The sequence below is a fragment of the Vollenhovia emeryi genome, unplaced genomic scaffold (genome assembly GCF_000949405.1).
Source record: "Vollenhovia emeryi isolate VEMERY1.0 unplaced genomic scaffold, V.emery_V1.0 DF939223.1, whole genome shotgun sequence".
Taxonomy (NCBI): Eukaryota; Metazoa; Arthropoda; class Insecta; order Hymenoptera; family Formicidae; genus Vollenhovia; species Vollenhovia emeryi.
Window position 1 is genome coordinate 604,843 of NW_011967143.1, and position 19,100 is coordinate 623,942.

Below are 19,100 nucleotides of genomic sequence, written 5' to 3' on the forward strand. Positions count from 1 at the left end.
TACGGGTATTAGGACACACCCTGTATATGTATAATACTTTTTTGGCGATTTAGAAAATTTAATAAAAAACAACATCAGTGATTTTTATTGACCGTATCTGGCAATTAAAATTCTTATTGCGAGAAATATTACCTAAGCCAGGATTCGAACCTGGGACCTTCCTCAATCCGTGACGGGCTTCTTAGCCAGCTCGACCACTGAGCCAGCCTCAGCCTAAGACGCCCGTCATGGATTGAGGAAGGTCCCAGGTTCGAATCCTGGCTGAGGTAATATTTTTCGCAATAAGAATTTTAATTGCCAGATACGGTCAATAAAAATCACTGATGTTATTAATTACTTCTGGCGACTTTTAAGAATATTCTTACTAGTTAAAAATATTTATAGCTATAAATTATTTTATGTTTTTTTACAACATATTTTCTCTTTAATTAATATAAGATTTATTTATTATTTTAATCATTTAAATTTATTAAACTTTTGATAGTTTTATGTATATATGTATGTATAAATTAATTTTTAAATTGTAAAATTGTAATAAATTTTCTTATTTTTAAAACCTTTGTTAAAGAAAACATAAAGAAATAATAAACAGATATTTAAAACAAATTACAATTGAAATCAAGCAATGTTGATAAAGCCGGCTACGACTTCCATAAACGTCTGCTAATGGACTGATAAATAAATCTTAACGGATGTAATACGGCTGTTTCATGGTTTAACGTTTCAATTATAATGAACCTGTACATTTTGTCTATTTGTGAACGTCAAATTCACTAACTGATCGAATGTGCTTTATTGTGCAATTCGCGCACAGACCAATACAAATTTACACTTAAGGCTATATAAAAAATTGTATAATTAATTCTTTATAACTTGTTTTTGATCTATAAGATTAAGTAAAACGATAAATTTTCAAGGAATAATCTGCTATTCCTTGACAAGGTGCGGTTTAGTGTTCAATAGAATTACATTCTACGTTTTCATTCGAAAGATCTTTTGTTTCACTGATCGTGCTACTTGTATCAAATTGAACACGAAGTCGAGTTTAAAGTCCGAGTAGAAGATGTAAAGTGAACAAAACTCCGTTAGAACTTTCGACAATAGCATTTGTAAAACAAAATGTCAATTATTTCAGACCTCATATAGGCAAAAATTATATCGTATTTTTTGCACTATGATGATCTCGAAGTGCTTAAAACGTTATATTGAAACCGCAGTCAATGGAGCTAAGTCGTATTAGCTTTAAAGGAAAATAAAAGTAAATTAAATATTTTAACCTGAAAAATATAATTGATAAAAGAATTGCCCAGATTGATTATCAAAATAATGCAGGTTATTTCACCATTTCGGGCTGTAGTATTTTGAACTTTCACTCCTAGAATACTTCATTGAGTACGTTAAGCGAATGCACTTGTGTGTAACTGTAGGTATTAATAGATATGACGTTATGACGCATATCGTGTGTGCCGTTAAATTAATCCAAACATTTAACGTACATTAGGTAATTAGAAATGTGCTTTGCGGGAAAAACTGCGTATACATTCATATTTAAAGGTTGACATATCTTCATACATGTTTTAAAGAAAATCACGTAATCGTAGGACAACGCGGCATTTCAAAGAATTTTATAAGAGTTCTTTTAATTTTAACATACATTTTACTAATAAAATTCTTTTAAAATTTTGAAAATATTTTTTTATAATTGTTAATCTGTGAATTGGGGATTTCCCACGTTTATTTACATCCTACTTAGGAAACTACGGAAGTCCAATTCTATCGGGAATTTAAAGGTTAAAGATTATGTTATATGTTTCACTGAAACAAAAGTTCTTGTATAATATTTTTCATATTCGGTTATGACTGTGTCCTTTGCAATTTTTACTTGTATTATTATTGCGACCTCTTTCATACACATCTTTATAAAATGTCCGGCTAAATTATTTATTTCAATACTTATCGGTGCAGCAAGTTTTGAAGTTTTACGAGTTTATACTACAAATTTACTTGCACCGAACTAAATAAAATTGTGTATATAGCAGCAACTAATACCATCGTGCTCTTCGAATACTTTTTCCGCGAAACTTCGACGTGTCACTCAATAGATAAAGTTTCATTAAATCGATGTCTTTGTAAATCACTTTCTTCTACCACGACAGTGTATTAAAGCAGAAAGGACAACTTCCTGATTTCTACTATTACATAAGAATATTATTCTTCTTTGTGTAAACTTTTATAGACAATATGTAAATATATCTGCTTTCTCTTTAACAAAATAACTTCAGATTAAAAATCAATTCTTACTTATTACGTGAAGAAAAATAGCAGAATTATAAGTTTTATAATGTGTTTATGCATACGTATCTAATATTTATAATTCAGATAAATGTATAAACATGCGTACGACTTTTCCAAAATACGCATTAATTTGCAATAATAATTTACAGAAGTAAATATCATAAATGTAATCCACAAACAATTCGACTAATTTTGTGCATTCTGAATAAATCGTAATTGTGTCTTTTGACAACAAAATGTTCCAAATAATATCGTACGATGTTAATCAATGTTACCGACAAAATAGAAACGTACTGTTTTTTTTCCTCGCGTTATGTCGATAACACGTGTACACTTTAATATAGCACATCTTTGACATTCTATGTATAAGTAACATGACGCCACTATAAAAGTCTATCGGAAAGAGTATATCCTTTACAAAAAATTCATACTTCTCGAGAGAGATCGAATACGCGCATTTGAAAAAATGATCAGTAATATATTATCGGTAAGTTCTCAATGATGAAAATATCCGGTTTTGCACATGTTCCACGTGTCTTCGATAAGGGTCTGTATCTATAAATCACAAGAGTTTCGTTGCGAGAACCAATAGCGAAATGAATTTCAATCCGATCCCCCTAGGGCACCTTAAAAAGTTCTAATATACAGAACTGAGAATATATCATATTCGTATACAAAAAAGATATAAGTATGGCTCTCAAGTATACAATCTATAAACATGAACTTTGAGTATTAGAAATAACGTAGAGAAGCAACGTAGTACAATGTTTGCGAGATACGATTTTTTAACAGCAATCTTTCTTTTTATTAAGAAGACGAATTACGTATCATGTAGATCTTTGTAAACGGTGTTATAATTTTTTTCGCTGGACTTTAATAAAAATTTGAGTAGAAGAAAGATTTTTGCGAATAAAGTAGCAAAGTGATGATTAAAAAATAAATTAAACCTTGATACATCAACTTTAAAATTTAAAAGATAATGATTTCCACCGACGAAATTTTATTTATATTAAACGTTTTCGATCTTTTAATAACAAGCAGATTTAATAACCAAATCTCAGCGCAACGTCGTATATTATCAGTAATAATGTGCGCAGTGCAATAGTTTCCACAAATCACCGTACATTTAGGGAATGGCAAGGGATCCACCAATTCTGCATGCGGTAGAGAGCGTTTTGTGAACGTATGTTTTTTGGAGATAGGTCCTTGCAACTGTAATGCCACTTAAAGCTTCTCCTGCCTCACGACAACCCTCCTCAGATATATTCTCGGCTATTACTTATCGTGACAAAGCGTAGCTTCGCCATTACAAATCCTCCTCTTTCGATGCGGACAAGCTGCAGGATCAGTATGTCCAAGAAATACGGTTACTCGTTATAGAGCTAGATTTCTGCGAAATTTTATGTTCGTGCCAACCTGGTCAAGGCTCTTAATCCGCCAAGCCATTGAAGTTTTCCTACCTCTAATCGATAGAAACTTCCTCGGCCGTACTCGTAGACAATGCTTGCACGGCAAAAGTTTCATCACGAATTCCGGCGGGATGTCGAGGAGCATCGGAAATGATGCGTAAAACATCGCAGTTTCTTTGACTGATAAATTCCCGCTCGTAAATACACTCTTTCTTTGTTTTGCGTCCAGGACAGATTGCTTTAGTACGTGTACAAAATGACGTCGACGTATCGGCTTGAAATAGCAATACATTTAACTTAAAGTAATTAATCTTATTAATTTTTAATAAAATTCGTATGGCTCAAATGTGATAAACACAAATTTGAAGAAATAAAGGACTTATTAATTTTTGTTAATAACAAATGCCTCGTAAAGCACGGATTTCATAACGTTTTGTAAACAACTTTTTCAAAAAGTAGGAAAAATTGTGGACATATATAAAACTTTTGTATAATATTGCCATTATGATACACGAAAGTTTCAAATTTTCCGCGATTCGATCGTAGACTCCTATTTTAATCTGTTATCTCATTCAAAGTTAAGTGACATTTATGGGTAGTTTGTGGGCAAGAAACTTTATTGGATAATACGGAACGGCATTGTGGGACACTATCGGCAACATGTTTTTTGCATAGGTAATCATAATCTTCTTAAAAAATACTTTATATATTAATATTATAAAATATATTTACTTTATGTAGTCTTTCTTTGATTTTGTTGTATATCTTCGTATAATATATTTTTGTTTCAATCATATCATTATAAATATATAACAATATATTTATAAATAATTGACTTTACCAATGCAATAAGATAACTAATTTAAATATTTAAAAGAAAACAGCGATATAATTGTATAATATCGCATCCAATAAGCTTCAATACCGAAACGTTTGCGTATGATTGTCGAGTTTTAGAGCAGACATCTATACTTCTAAATATCTTTATCAGTGATTGTGATTTGATTGTTTTATCCCTCACACATACACACAAGTTATAACAGACGACAAATTCTTTTTACCGCATAGTGAGAAAAGTCGTTTTATAGCATGGCGTTCGACTAATCAACATCGATCAACTTCACAACTTTATTAAGGTAATACTTGGTTCGAGAAAAGTTTAACTAATAAGTTTCTTAGTTATTGGAAAAGTAGCGGAAAAATATTATACGGTATTAGTCAAGTTTATGAAACCTTTGCTACATGATTCTTGGAGTATTGCAATATGTATAACGTATCTTAGGATAAATATTATACATTTTCCGAGAACTAAAAACATAAATGCCAATAAAATCTGTAGATTTTCTAATAAAATTGCAATTTTTCTGATAAACGTTATATCTTAACTTTAAATGCAAATTTATATCAAAGTACAATTAAAGAAATTTTGTTTGTGCTATATCACATGTTCAAAAAACATATGCACGTATTAAAAATTAATAAAAACTCATAACTTATTTTTTACTTTTTACAACTATAAAAGATTTATACGGAGAATTTTGTCTTAAAATTTATCCTGAAAATTGTGTAATTGCGAGACATGGCATTTCCAAGAATTTCCTCTCATAAAATTTTTCGCAATGTATTGTTCTGAGATTACAGGATTTTCAGGATAAATTTTAAGAGAAAATTCTCTCCGTGTATATGATAAATGATATCTATATGACTACATGAGAAAAAATAAGTACAGAAAGAGAGGAAATAAAAAATTTTTCATGACAAAATTAATAAACATGATCAATGTAATTACTATTATTCAATAACTAATGACATATACTAATTATCGGCGAAATATACTCTTATTCACTTGCATTCTTGCATTAACAATTTATTCTAAATTGTTAAGTTTGATAAAATGATACAAATTACTACTACATTGTGTAATAATCTTATTTGTACTGAAATTACGTTCCTTCATAGAGTTTGCTATCTGTTAAGTGCAACTCGACATAAACATGTAGTTAACTAGTTGTACGGGCGTCTTTGCACTTCGCTTCACAGCGATTTTCACTGCGACACAGGTCTCTGCATCTATTAGTCCTTCCTAGCTGAAGAAGCATTTATTTATACGATTTCATACACAAACATATGATAATAATTTGATAAATATATGATTAATACATGATATGTATTAGGATTCAGAAAGTTACTTTATAAAAGTACATATAGTTGCAGTTACAAGTGCTACCAATTGTGAAAAGTAAAGCGTTACAGTTACAGTTACTCAAAAAGTAACGAATTGTTACTTTGCAGTTACTTTATTGTAATAAAAATAGAAATATCACATCTGCATTTAAATTGTAAAGCGTTGATAAAGACATTTATGCGCAACGGCAAGACCTAATGCGATTTGTGGAGGTTAAAAAAATATATAAAGTAACTATTAATGTAACTATATTAAACTAGTTACTAGTTATCGAAAAAAATGTAACTGAGTTAAGGTACAGTTACAGATGGAGAGAAAGTAACGAAGTTAAGTTCGAGTTACCAAAAAATGTAACTGCAACTGTAACTTCGTTACAAGTAACGAGTTACTTCCTAACTCTGTGCGATTTATATATCATAAATATTAAAGAAAATATTTAATTAACATTGAAAATGTATGAACACACATACAAATAGCGTTTACAGTTTTCAATTCTATCGAACTTGTCTCAGTATTTATTTTTAACATTTGAACAAAACTAAAGAACATCATATAATAGAAAAAGTACTCTACTGTAGTATATTTCAATATAACCAAAATGTGAGAAATAATATGTATCATAATATGGGCGTGTGTTTTGCCTAGTACAATAAAATATTGTAAAATAATAAATATAATACGGATTGTGTTTTAGATATTATGTTTCTATTAATCTTGTTATAGCATTGTTACATATGTGTCTAGTTGAAAGAGGATAAATTCAGCAAATAGATGGACATGATAGACTGTCATTTTAAAATCGTTTTAAAACAGAAAGTTTTTATAACGATAAAATCAGTATTCCATGGCTAATATAATACCGCGTAACGTGCATACATACAGCTCATTCAAGGTTTTATAATACATACATTCTCGTTATTGCAAGTTATAATTCCATTGTGATATAAAATGCTACGCGTACTGTATAAACGCATAGTTACCTCTACGGATTCGCGGCAATTTCTAAAGGTTGCGGAAACGAAACAAGCAGAAAATAAAAAATGCAACCAGTACCGGTATAATGGTTTGGTTTATTCAAGTGTTAAACGGGTAGATATATATGTAAATGGTAAATGCTGATAAGCACCTATAAAAATACAATAGAGAGAGAGAGAGAGAGACAGAGACAGAGACAGAGAGGGACGGAGAGAATGAGAAAGAGTGTGTGTATGTGTGTTTTAATTGTGCGGAGGCTGCAAACTGATTTAATAAAGTACGTGCTAGGAAATTTAATATGTATTCCTAGCACGTACTTATGTATTCCTTAAATAAAAGGCTTATGTATTCCTTAAAATAGTATGTATTTATGTGATTAATGATTTATATTATATATAGGAAATAACATCTAAAATTTATTAAAGGCTCAATGAAACGTGAACCTAACTCACATGATGTATTATGCAGGATCTTATATTCATCATGTCTAAGATTTTAGAAACTATGTAAATTGATTATTGTTTGTAACTATAAAATATGAATACACGCACACGCACGCACGCACACACACACACACACACACGTGCGCGTGTATTTATATGTATGTATGTATATGTGGATACAAAAGTAGCCTACGTTTATTTGTCAGTAGTCAATGATATATTATTTTAAATCTTACACGTATTTAAATTAAATAATAATTTTATGGATACATTGGCGTTCATAGAAGAGCTAAAGTAATTTGGAAAAATTGGTAAAGCTGAAATTGGCATTGTTAATGATCTGTGAAAGAAAGGTGTCGAAATTTATATAGGAGATTATATAACATTTCCTAATATTTTATTTTTTGAGTATGTGTAAAAGCGTACTTCAAGTAAATTTGCCAAGTTTAATCAGATAGTAGACTGACTGATATTTAGTAGTATGCTAGTTTTTATTTGCACACAACCATTTACTATACATATACTCCATATAAACTATATACCACTCCATATAAACAAAACTATATAAAAAACCAAAAGTCCATATACGTCTCGTATACAAAATTAATGTGCATACTTTTATTGATTCACTACAGCTGAAACAATTTGTGTTTGTCTCTAACTAAGGGTGCTTGCCACCTAGATACCTACAGATCAAAATAGTCAGATAACAAGGGAAAATAGCTAAGCTTACATAAGGAAAAAAAGGGCAAGATTGAGATAATCCACATTGACGATATACAATAAGTATATAAAATCTTCTTTATATTAAAATTTATCTTTTTGATTTGACAAACTATTAATTGTGAAGAAAGTCTTCTGACATATTGATTTTTTCCAAACTTGCAATTCACATATATCTTTAATAATGATTGAAAACGATAATTGTTTCTTTTTCAATTTTTATTGCCGTAAAATTAATTAATCAATTCGTCAGTTATTGTCGACTAACACGTATTGTTAAATCTACATCTACATATTGATTTTTGCCATATCTACATTTGCTGTACACGAAAAGTGATAGTTTAACGTTTTAGTATAAAACATGCTATGATATAATATTGTAACTTAAAACATATTGGATTATTTAAAATTATTAAGCACCTCGCAACATTTCTGTTCAAACTTACATAAAAACTTATGTAAACTGTAATCAAATTATTCAGCTGACGTAGACGGTGTGACATGTTTTATCGTACTACGTGTTCTATCGTAAAGATTTATCTCGCTTCATGTTCTGCTTGTTTTTATCGAGTGCCTGTAGTATGTATCGCGAGAACGATTTTTAACACATAGAATGAATAAAAAATGAAATATTCCATCGCCCGAGTAAACGACTGAACATTTCATGAGATTCTACGTAATGTTCAAAATACATGCTGTTTTACAAGAATGAAAAAAATATTAATATTAAATCACAGGAATGATTTTTTCACGCAATCATTTTGAGTAAAATATTTATATAAATATATATTCGATTTTGAATGACAAAGATACAGACATGTAATTTTCTTCTTTATTTCTGCTTTCTTTCTTTTATAAAAATATTAATAATTGACACAATATCAATACGTTCTTTAAAAATATGGATAAACTTCTAAAAACTACCCGCGGCTTCTTTACGTGTTCTTTGGTGAAAAAATGTTAAACAATTTCAACATCTTTAAATGTATTTGTACTGTTAAGAAAGATGAAGACATAGATACGTGTAAAATCTTCAAATAAAGTCGTATGTAGTGATTAAATGTTTTCTTGTCATTTTTTTACTTATATGTATTTACATAACTATGCGTATATGTATATGTAGATTTGCAAATAGAAATTATGTATCAATTAACAATATTGGAAAGTGGTTTTGTTATATTCGTCTTTATATTGACAATTTAAAGTGCTCTAAATGAAAAGTTCGTTGTGGGTGTTGGATTGACTCACGGCACGGAACATAAAAACATTTAAACAAACACGAATGATATAAAGGGCAGAGTTCCAAAAACAGATCATTGATTTCGACGAAGCTTTCATTTCGTGTTGAAATGCAAACCCCGAAAGAAAGTGTTGGCAACTCTTATGGGAAAGTCGTTTTTAACGTATAATGGTTTCGCATGGGTTTCCAATCTTCCATGAAGCAAGGTTCACTCCGATGCCGATGCTTTCAGTGCGAAACGAGGTCTATTATTGTACGGTTTCACATAGGTTTCCAACTTTCCATACGAAGCGAGATCCACCTCATACAAATATTACTTAAATTAGTTAATTAGTTTAAAATTTTTAATGAAAGGTTTTTTTTGGGTATTATACGGCTTTAACTTAATTATTATATGGCGTAAACTTTTGTTAGGAAAAATTCACTTAAGGGTATTCGTTTTGAGATCATTTACGGCATTTTTATCAAAGAACACGTAAATAGAGCATGAGCGTTTATCGGAAGTATATTCAAAATATTCAAAGATATAATTTATGTAATCTTACAATTAGAATGTAAGTAATGAATTTCAAACATGTATCAATTTGCAGATTTTTAGTTTTGTATAATGTTTTGTAAGAAAAAGACACTTAAATGAGATTTAATTATTAGCTTGATCAATTTCCAAAATGTATCGTTATTATTAATGCCGTTATATGGTAGAAATATATATATCATATATATAATAACAAAATATTTATATAATCATTACGAAAAATTATTGTATTTATTATGCGATGTGTTACTTTTAAAAAATTAATTTAATAATAATTGTAAGTTTTATCCATTTGTATGTTATAATATTTACAAAAAAAAACAAATTCTCTCTTTCCAATATCATGTGTATCTTTCCAGCTTATAGAATATCTAGGTATTATTTAATATATCTTATGCCTTGAATATATTCTTTGTCTCGTAATTTCTATTTAATCATCTATCAATTATTTATGTTTTTGATTAAACGTAACGAAGACATTTTTATTGCTAGTAATATTATTAAAGTGGTATGAGATGCAGATTCTTTGAGACACTATCCGTGCAAAAATTAAATGTACAATCCGTGTAGATTGTACATTTAATTTTAGCTTCTTAATATAGAATATAAAGAACGCTTTCAAAGAACGAATGAAGCAATATACATATAATACTGTGGCAAGATATATAAAATCCAATGAATCCATTTTAAAGAAACCTTTTATTTTTAATGTATGCATGCATACTACATATTTTTATAATGCAGTCAATTTTGTTACAGATAGTTAATTGAAACATTTCATAATTAGTGTAGGTTGAATTTAATTTCAACTCGATACTTTCGTAAATACGTGCAGTTTTAACGATAAAAAAATGTATCTTTTATTTTCTGTTAAAAAACATGTATCTTTGTTTATACTAATAACTAATTTATAAGAATATTCTTATAATTAATAACATGACTTAATTGTTTTGTTACGTGAAAGAACGGGATGAATGGATAAATCGCATACTGTGATATTTTATGTAAGTGGAGCAATTAAATTGAATTAAAATTCTGAACGTATCGTAATGTACACACTCGCAATAATTTTATAATACAGATTGATTTGATTACTAATATTTAACACAGTTAAGAAAAAATTATCATTAAAAGACGCAAATAATGAGTTTGCGTCGCTGTTAATAATAAAATAATGATAAACGCATATGTATTAACGTTATACAACAATATGCAAATGTAAAGCACATAGTGATGAGAATTTTAGTATTAAGAGATTATTATCTTACTTGTTTGAAGGGGAAAATTATTAGCAAGATGTGCAATTTCTTAAATAATACTTAAATTAGAAATTCATAACAATCGCACACACTGCTTTTTCACGCATATATATGTTTAACAATCCTCTAAAAAAACGTGACGAGTAGTTGACCGTAAATCTACATAATTAAATGTTTAATAATGTAGCAATTACGAATTAAAATTTATTTCAATTTGAATTGTGTTATCTTATTGCATGTACGGACAATAGTTTTGTGAATAAAACAATGTGTATAAACATTGTGATTGTATGCAAAATATTGTTAGAAACTTAAATTTTTAGTCGAATGCGCGATTTTCAAAAACTTCTTACCTGAGCAATTTTGTAATAATATATTAAAAATTATTATGCAAAGTTTTTAATTTGCTACTAATTTTCTCATTATCTGCAGTTTCATATATTTTAGTTTATATGCTCTTTCACCGTAACTTATTTATAAAGTTGAGTTATTGATTGTAAAGATAAGCGATATATGATTGTTATTTCTGATAGAAATACTTTAGTTTAGGGAAAGTTTTATTTGATTAAAATAATCTGCGTTGATAGGAACTCTAAGCTTTACTAACGAAGCAGAAACTTCTTAGGCATGCTGTATCACGTTTATACAATCTGTGACCCCTTACCAAGTACGATCCACATAACGATAATATTGCCACCAGTTGCGACCAGCAGTATCACCGCGAATATCAAAGACCAGAAGAGCTTTTGCCACCATGGCAAATCGAATGGCCGTTCCTGATGGACGAGAATACAGTCGAGGAGCGCTTGTTGAAGAATGTCATGCCTAGTTGACTTGTTCAACGTTTCTTCGATAAAATAACGGATCTCACTAATATTCAGTCTTAATAGCAATGTAACATTACGCTCCAGAATCGATGCAGTGCAATTATACACATGCTCCAGGTTTTGGCTATTCATATTTGTAAGAGGTCTCTTTGGCGATTGTGCATAGACAGTCCCAGAGCTTTGTCCGAGACGTTATCTCTCTGTTTGCTTCCTCCGAATAGCACGTTAAATCGATTTTATGAGCTGTTACCGATTTCCTCCGACGTGACGCACAACGAACTGGCGAGCAACTATCATTATGATGGCTCCACCTGATTGCTCGTTCCTTATTGGAAAAACGTGCGCGTAATTGATACGAATTTATGGCGCTTGATCGGAAGTCTCGGTTCGTTGTTTAATCAGTGCACTCGACAGTGATAATTTTCCAATACAAAACTTGATAAACACATTTTATTTCTTATATTTGGTCGATTTACCCTTTTACTTCTAAATACTTCTGCTTAAACTTATTGTCCGTTGAGCTAACGAGATTGTCTTTAAAATCGGAATAAATGCGAAATGATTGTATCTCAGATCACTTTGCCACGGGAATTCGCGGATATCTAACTCAGTAAGCGCTCTGCGTTGTACTAATTAAATCCGTAGAGATCTGTTTTATCTTTACGTAGAATTTGCCAATTAGTATAATCCCCTTGAAAAATTTTAAATATTCAATGCTGTGCGAAATTCCTTTCCGTATTAATTATATGATATCTTTTAGGTAAAATTATTTCTCTCGATGTATTACATTAACATTTATCGTTGTGTTTTTCAGGCAAATAAACCAGCACTCAAACTTTCAAACACTCTTTACAAAACGCACGTTAAACGACCGCAAACGATAGCATTTCTGCAAGACTTCTTTCCATTACTAAAATGCGACTTCCACTTATCGTACACTTCAGAAGCACAATATCACTTACAGTGCGTTTCCTTCTCTTCTCAATCAGTTAATAGAAAGTGCAAACCGTAGATACGGTCGTTTCAAAATCATTATCATGTCACTGACAGTAACAAACGACAAGGTTTATCACGTCGTGTCCGAGAACTTGACAGTGTATATCCGCATGTTGGTCGGATCTTGATTGTCTCTTGCCGATCGATATCTGTCATTTATTCGCGCGCGATTTGTCGATCGACTCGTCAATTGTCGGCATTATTGTCGCGGGATCATCGGAGACATTTGCGCGCGCGCGTATCACGTCGACGTTTACATCCACTGTATGATCACTCGTCAATCGACATCGTTCATGAGGCGGATCAAGCTGGTGTACCGTACCGAAGAACCCCGTCGGCGATACTGAAAGGCTCAAAAGCGCGTTCATTCAGCGGTGCGTGCGCACCATGAGCATTCTCGCACCCCTTTCCTTCGTCACCCACCTCGCCGAGACTTTCCACTTGGGCACAAGTGTCAGCTGATGGGAAAATACGCGAGTGTCTGCGCCGATTCGTGCCGGATATCAGCACGTTCGTCGATTTATGATAGCTATTCCTCAGTATAAAAGCTGAGACTTGCGTCACGTGCGGTGGGACACTTCTCAGATTCAACAGATGTTTTATATTACGCGCAGCAATGCATCCGGAGATCTAACATTTTCCAAGATTTAACGTATGCTCTGATTCCAACATGTTAAATCTGTAGTTTGCATGGCGTTTTTACATTATTTTTCAGATTTCCTAAGAAGATTCAATTCAAGCTTCACAGTCTAGAAAAATACTAGCGCAATTTAAGCAGAATAAAAAAGTGGTTCTATTTATTGCGCAATTCTATATTTTACAAAACAATTTACACACGTACACAGAGAAAAAGATCTTGAAACGAGATTATATTGCGTTAAAGGAAGGAAAACTTGCTTAAATGAAACGATTTATATAATCCAATCAAAAAATATATATATACTTATTATTTAAGAATAATTTTCTTGAATAAAAAGAAAACAAGATTGGATAGAATACTAACAAGCTTTCAAATTAAACATTATAATAATTAAAACGATTTTATTGTCAAAATAATTATATGTATTCTTAAACTAATAATTATAGTATTTAAATAAGAAATATATTGTTGGAATATAAGATTATTAAATGCTTCTAAGAAGATTATAGATTAATTGTTGCGTACATACAAAACAATAAACGCGTTAATTTGAGTATATATGAGTTTATCTGACACTTATTTCTTTTCTGTGTACATGCCAAATTACATGGTTTACTGATTCAAGTTATTTTTGTTTTGTATTCTTTCCATTTGATAAATTGAATTACCTACTATGCAGTAATGCTACATTGAGCTCTTATTAATCCGATCTTTTCAACAAGCAAAACTTGCGTTAATTATCGACAAACGCGAATGTTGTACAATCGTGCGCTAATAAAGGTAATATTACACGTGATATTTATCCGGCCTTAGTACGAAAATTTGCATCGGCAAATGTGTATGTTAAACATTGTAATTCAAGAAGTTCCTCGTAGAAAGTACATGAACATTTGCCTCCCCAGCAAAACACGTTGGCAGAGCCAAACATAAATAGGGGTAATGAGAAATAAATTCTCCACTCTCTGGCAGAAATAACGACATTTTAATTAATTCCGAGAAGGAATGTCTTGTGGGCGAAGAGCAATTATTACGTGCTGTTATTCTTTGTAGAATTCCTTTTTTTTCTGAAATCAACGAAAATTTAATACTCCTCTCGTGGGACTATATCGTGATTTTGATAAAGCTTTAGCCATCGAATTTGTTTGACGTTCGAACCAGACGTTCGCGCTAACGACTTTGTCATGGATAAATGCCCCTTCGCTTTCGTGCGAGTGAGTACGATGGTAATCGTGGCTATATATTTCTTCGAGAGCGACCGAGTTATAGACATATATCCATACTTGTTATAGCATGAAAAAGCCCGAGCCGCCCATATGTGAAAGGCGAGTTTGTCACGCCAACTTTGTGATCATCGCCGAGTGTGACTTTATTGTATCTTTAGTACAGGGTTTTTACGAAGTAAAATATCTATCGCGTGAGAGAGTCGCAATAAAATATATAACAACGCATTGTTATCTTAATAAACGCTTCGCAATGCTGATAAAATGTCAGAATTATTTTACAAGTAAAATAGCAGCCTCTTAATTTTTAATTTATAAACGTAACATTATGTTCAATTATATATTAATTGTATTTTTCATTGCTGCAATTTATCCTATAATCTTATTTTCCATGACAAAGTAAACCTCTTACAAGAGAAAACGAGATGTGTTACTTCCTTTTCAATTAAAATTGTTGGTAGAGAAGGTAAACTTTTGCTTTTCTTAAACGCACTGGAAATGACGTGGATATCAAAAGTAGTATTGTGCTTCAAATCGAGCTTGTTACGTTTGTATAAAGTTGAAAGTTTGCAGCTTAGACGAAGAAAAAGAGCATCTTTCTTCTCGGTTAACTATATTCGTATCCGGACGTTCCAACTTAAGCGAAAGTGGAAAAGTATTCTCTTCACGTACGGTTGACTTCACATTGAGATACCTCATCATACGAGATACAAAGATCCCGGGAAAACTTTTTGTGTCGAAGAAGCATACTGTAGTATTAGACACTGACTACTCATTTAAATTTGAAGGAGCCTTGAATGTTCTGGAATATTTAACGACAAACAGAGATACGCGATTTATCAATATTTTCACCTGGTATTTTAGCGAGAAGCTAAATGAATTCAATCATCCGCCACGGTTTGCGAGGGATAATATCGAGAGGAATCGACCGGAACGGGTAAAATTATGCTATGAAGTTTTAATCGCCTTTCAAAATACTTTATTGAAAGAAGTTTATTAAGCGTGATTAATAATTCATTTGGCTGTCTAAAATAATTCCAGTCGGGAAACGTATACAATTATCAGTCTTGTATACACCAATTCATTTCTTTTAACACGTGAACTTTTGCACATAGAACATTGAGTAAATCTAATATAATATTTATGTTATTCATGTAACATTTGTACACTCTGCGTCACAAATTCTCAACTTGGTGTATAAGCACAAGATGATGTATGAAAAAGGCAATTTTTTTTATGTGTAACATATATAAGACCTAATGGTCTTTTAAGAAGCTCGTTAGCTAGAGTTAGTAAGCTTATAAGTGACTCAAGTCTTATTAAATGAGAAGGAATGCAAGACTTAAACGAAGAAACGATTTGGTGACTGAACTGTGTGTATAATTTGCCTATATCTGGTGGTACCTTTATTTCTAATCTAAACAATACATCAATATCAAATCATAATTGCTGTAATAATTAATATAAAACGTAATCTTTTCTACCTATAAAATTGATACAAATTATCGTTTAAATATTGAAAACCTTGTAAATAAACTGTAAAAGAATGTGAAAATATTTTTACGCTCTTAGGTTTATAAACTAAATCATAACTAAATATAGTTAATTTACTTTTATTTTCAAAATGTCATTTTTCGGCTCTTGCGCATAGAATAAGGCAGATAAAGTAATATTTTTAGATCATAGTGTTCCAGCAAATCCCATTTGTAATTTATTTCAGGAAAATTCGATCAAAACTTTTCTCACCAAATTATTTTTGAAATTTCTGCAAACAAGAGAAAATTATTCTAGGCAATCATACCACAGCTCTATTGTGTTTTTTTTTATATGACATAATATTATATTTCATGTTACAAATAAAGTGGTAGAATTCAATAGAAGTTATTTATTATTTAGATTTTTTAATGTTTTATTATTTGTATTTATTATACAATTTTTGTCAACCAACTATGTCAACTACATATTTATCTTTTTCGTCAAGCGTCAAATACATAGAATCAAATAGATATTTGAAAAGTGTCTGATACTTACATACAGCAGTTAGGACGTACACCTATACGTTATCATGTGCATATCACTATTAATATTCGCCAAAGGAAGACCCTCCGAGAATAGGCAGCTGTTTGTTGGAAAGATAGCAACAAAATATTGGCGTTTCTCGAAGCTCGGTACATACAACGCCCGAAATATTTCGCACGAATCTGTTTGGCATGCAAAGTAAGGAACGAGCTATGGGCGATAGAAAAGATTTATTTCCAAGATTAATCGTAATTAAACACTTTGGATTAAATAGGGTATATTGAGTATCCGAAGACATTATTCTCGTTTTTGAAAAAACTGTATACACTTGTTTAAAAATATGTATTCCTTGCTGTGAAGGAAACAGGCTAGAAAGATATATGAGTTTTGAGTGATTGATGTGGCATGATTTAAAATGAAAACAACTTGTTTGTCAACGCAAATAACGTTTGGGTAAAAGGTATTCTGGCGCACAGTTCTATGCAAAAATGCAAGAATTATTTAGATAAATTATACGAAGTTTATACATTTTTATACAATTATTTGATATTTTTATAGTACTCTTTTTAGTAGTAGATGTTGCTTAATTTAAAATTTTGTTTCCACGCATTGCTGTATCAAATGTAAAAGTATTATATAATTTTACACAAGTGAAATTATCTGAAAACGTGGAACTATGGAAACATATTTTCAACGTGTACGCAAGCAAAGTTGAAACAAGAGTTCGAGCTTAGATTCAATGAAAGTATAATCCAAGATTAGTAAGCAGCTTAAACTTTATTATAATGCTTGAAAATGTAAAGTGTACTTTGGAATTGCTTTTCTATATAATCTAAAGAAATAATGACATCAAAATCATATTTGGTCTTTAGAGAATTAACATTATTCGCCAGTTTTATTATTTATTATTGTAAAATTTATAATTTATTATATTTTAGATAATTATAATATAAATATTACAAATTATAATAAGTATGTAATAGTATGTATATTAAAAAATGTATATAAAATTATGTACACATATCTTTTATTAATATGAGTGAGAAAACAGAAAAATAGAAGAAAGAATCTTGATTCATTTGAAACGCTATATACTTGTATATTATATGTATGATAATTAAATTACTCCTAATGCTGGTATGTTATCCCACACTTGAAGGGAGAAATTTACATATTTACAATAGAGTTTAATTCTCTAATAATCTCTAATAACAGTTCTTACAACGTAACTATTTACTTGGAAATGTATCAAAGTACTGGTACCTGAACAGCAAATTTGTAGTAACTCCACATGGGATTTTACCTGAATTCGATCCTTTCCGTGTGTCCCGTTTTCCCCGTCTTGTGGTTTCTATTCATCCTACACGTGGCACAACCTCCACTAGGTATAATTAAACTAGCATTTAATTAAATTATTTGCTATTGATTCGAGTCACGAACCTTCACATACAAATGTCATAATTTGTTACAGAAGCTACAACACAATTTATTAAGGATGTAAAGAAACGATATTTTATATTTAGAAATAAATATTAAATATTGTGGTAATATAGCAAATGATTCTAATCATTTTATTAAGATTTGTGGTATAACAAAATCTAATACAATATAATAGACACAATATGCATAAATACGAATCTGTTGTGTGATAAAGTACTATACAACATATATACTTTTTATCACTAAAATTTTCAACGCCATAATACTACACCTAATATTATTTAAAAAATTATACACAGTAATATAAAATTTATACGGAAAATAAGATTATATTCTGAATATTTTTAATTTTTTACATTATATATCGTAATTCGAAAAGGATGTAATTAATTAACTTAACAATGAACTTAGTTGACAAATTAATTAGTTATGAATTAATGAGTTTGGATTACTACACTAATTGACTTAAATTATGATACTAATTAAGATATCTTAATAAAACTTGGTTACAAACTTATTTGAGTTATCAATTAGTATTTAATAATATCAATACTGATCAATAAAGAGCAATATATTAAAAGAAATCTATAAAGGCTTGGTACTCCTTGTTAAAACTTCCAAAAGATTCTCTGATAAATGTAATTTGTCCTATCATTGTTATCGACTGAACTTAAATTGTCGAAATTCTGAAGAAAATTATATTTAAAAAAATTTTCTGCAACATAATAATTATAATTATAGTCTGTGCATTGTCATATATAAAATGACTTAATAATTGTTTTTAAACCTCAATAATTAAGTTTCTTTTTTTTCTAACTGCATTATTGACTAAACAGTTTATCATCCGTTGAGAAGTTCTCGTTTCATTATTCTTCAAGAAATGTTTCTAAATAA

The 19,100-nt window shown here is 30.3% G+C and overlaps 1 protein-coding gene across 4 annotated transcripts in view; it reads right to left on the reverse strand.

Annotated features, from left to right (window-relative positions):
- LOC105560731 (tachykinin-like peptides receptor 86C) overlaps positions 1 to 13,210 on the reverse strand; it is a 53,325-nt gene extending 40,115 nt beyond the window's left edge. For 2 of the 4 annotated variants that reach the window (XM_012010094.1, XM_012010090.1), the window contains exon 1: positions 11,729 to 13,210. In XM_012010094.1, coding sequence (XP_011865484.1) covers positions 11,729 to 12,023 — 295 coding nt within the window. In that variant the 5' untranslated portion in view covers positions 12,024 to 13,210. The remainder of the gene's footprint in view (positions 1 to 11,728) is intronic. The other 2 variants (XM_012010093.1, XM_012010091.1) reach the window with 2 other exon arrangements.
- Between the last annotated feature and the right edge of the window lie 5,890 nt (positions 13,211 to 19,100).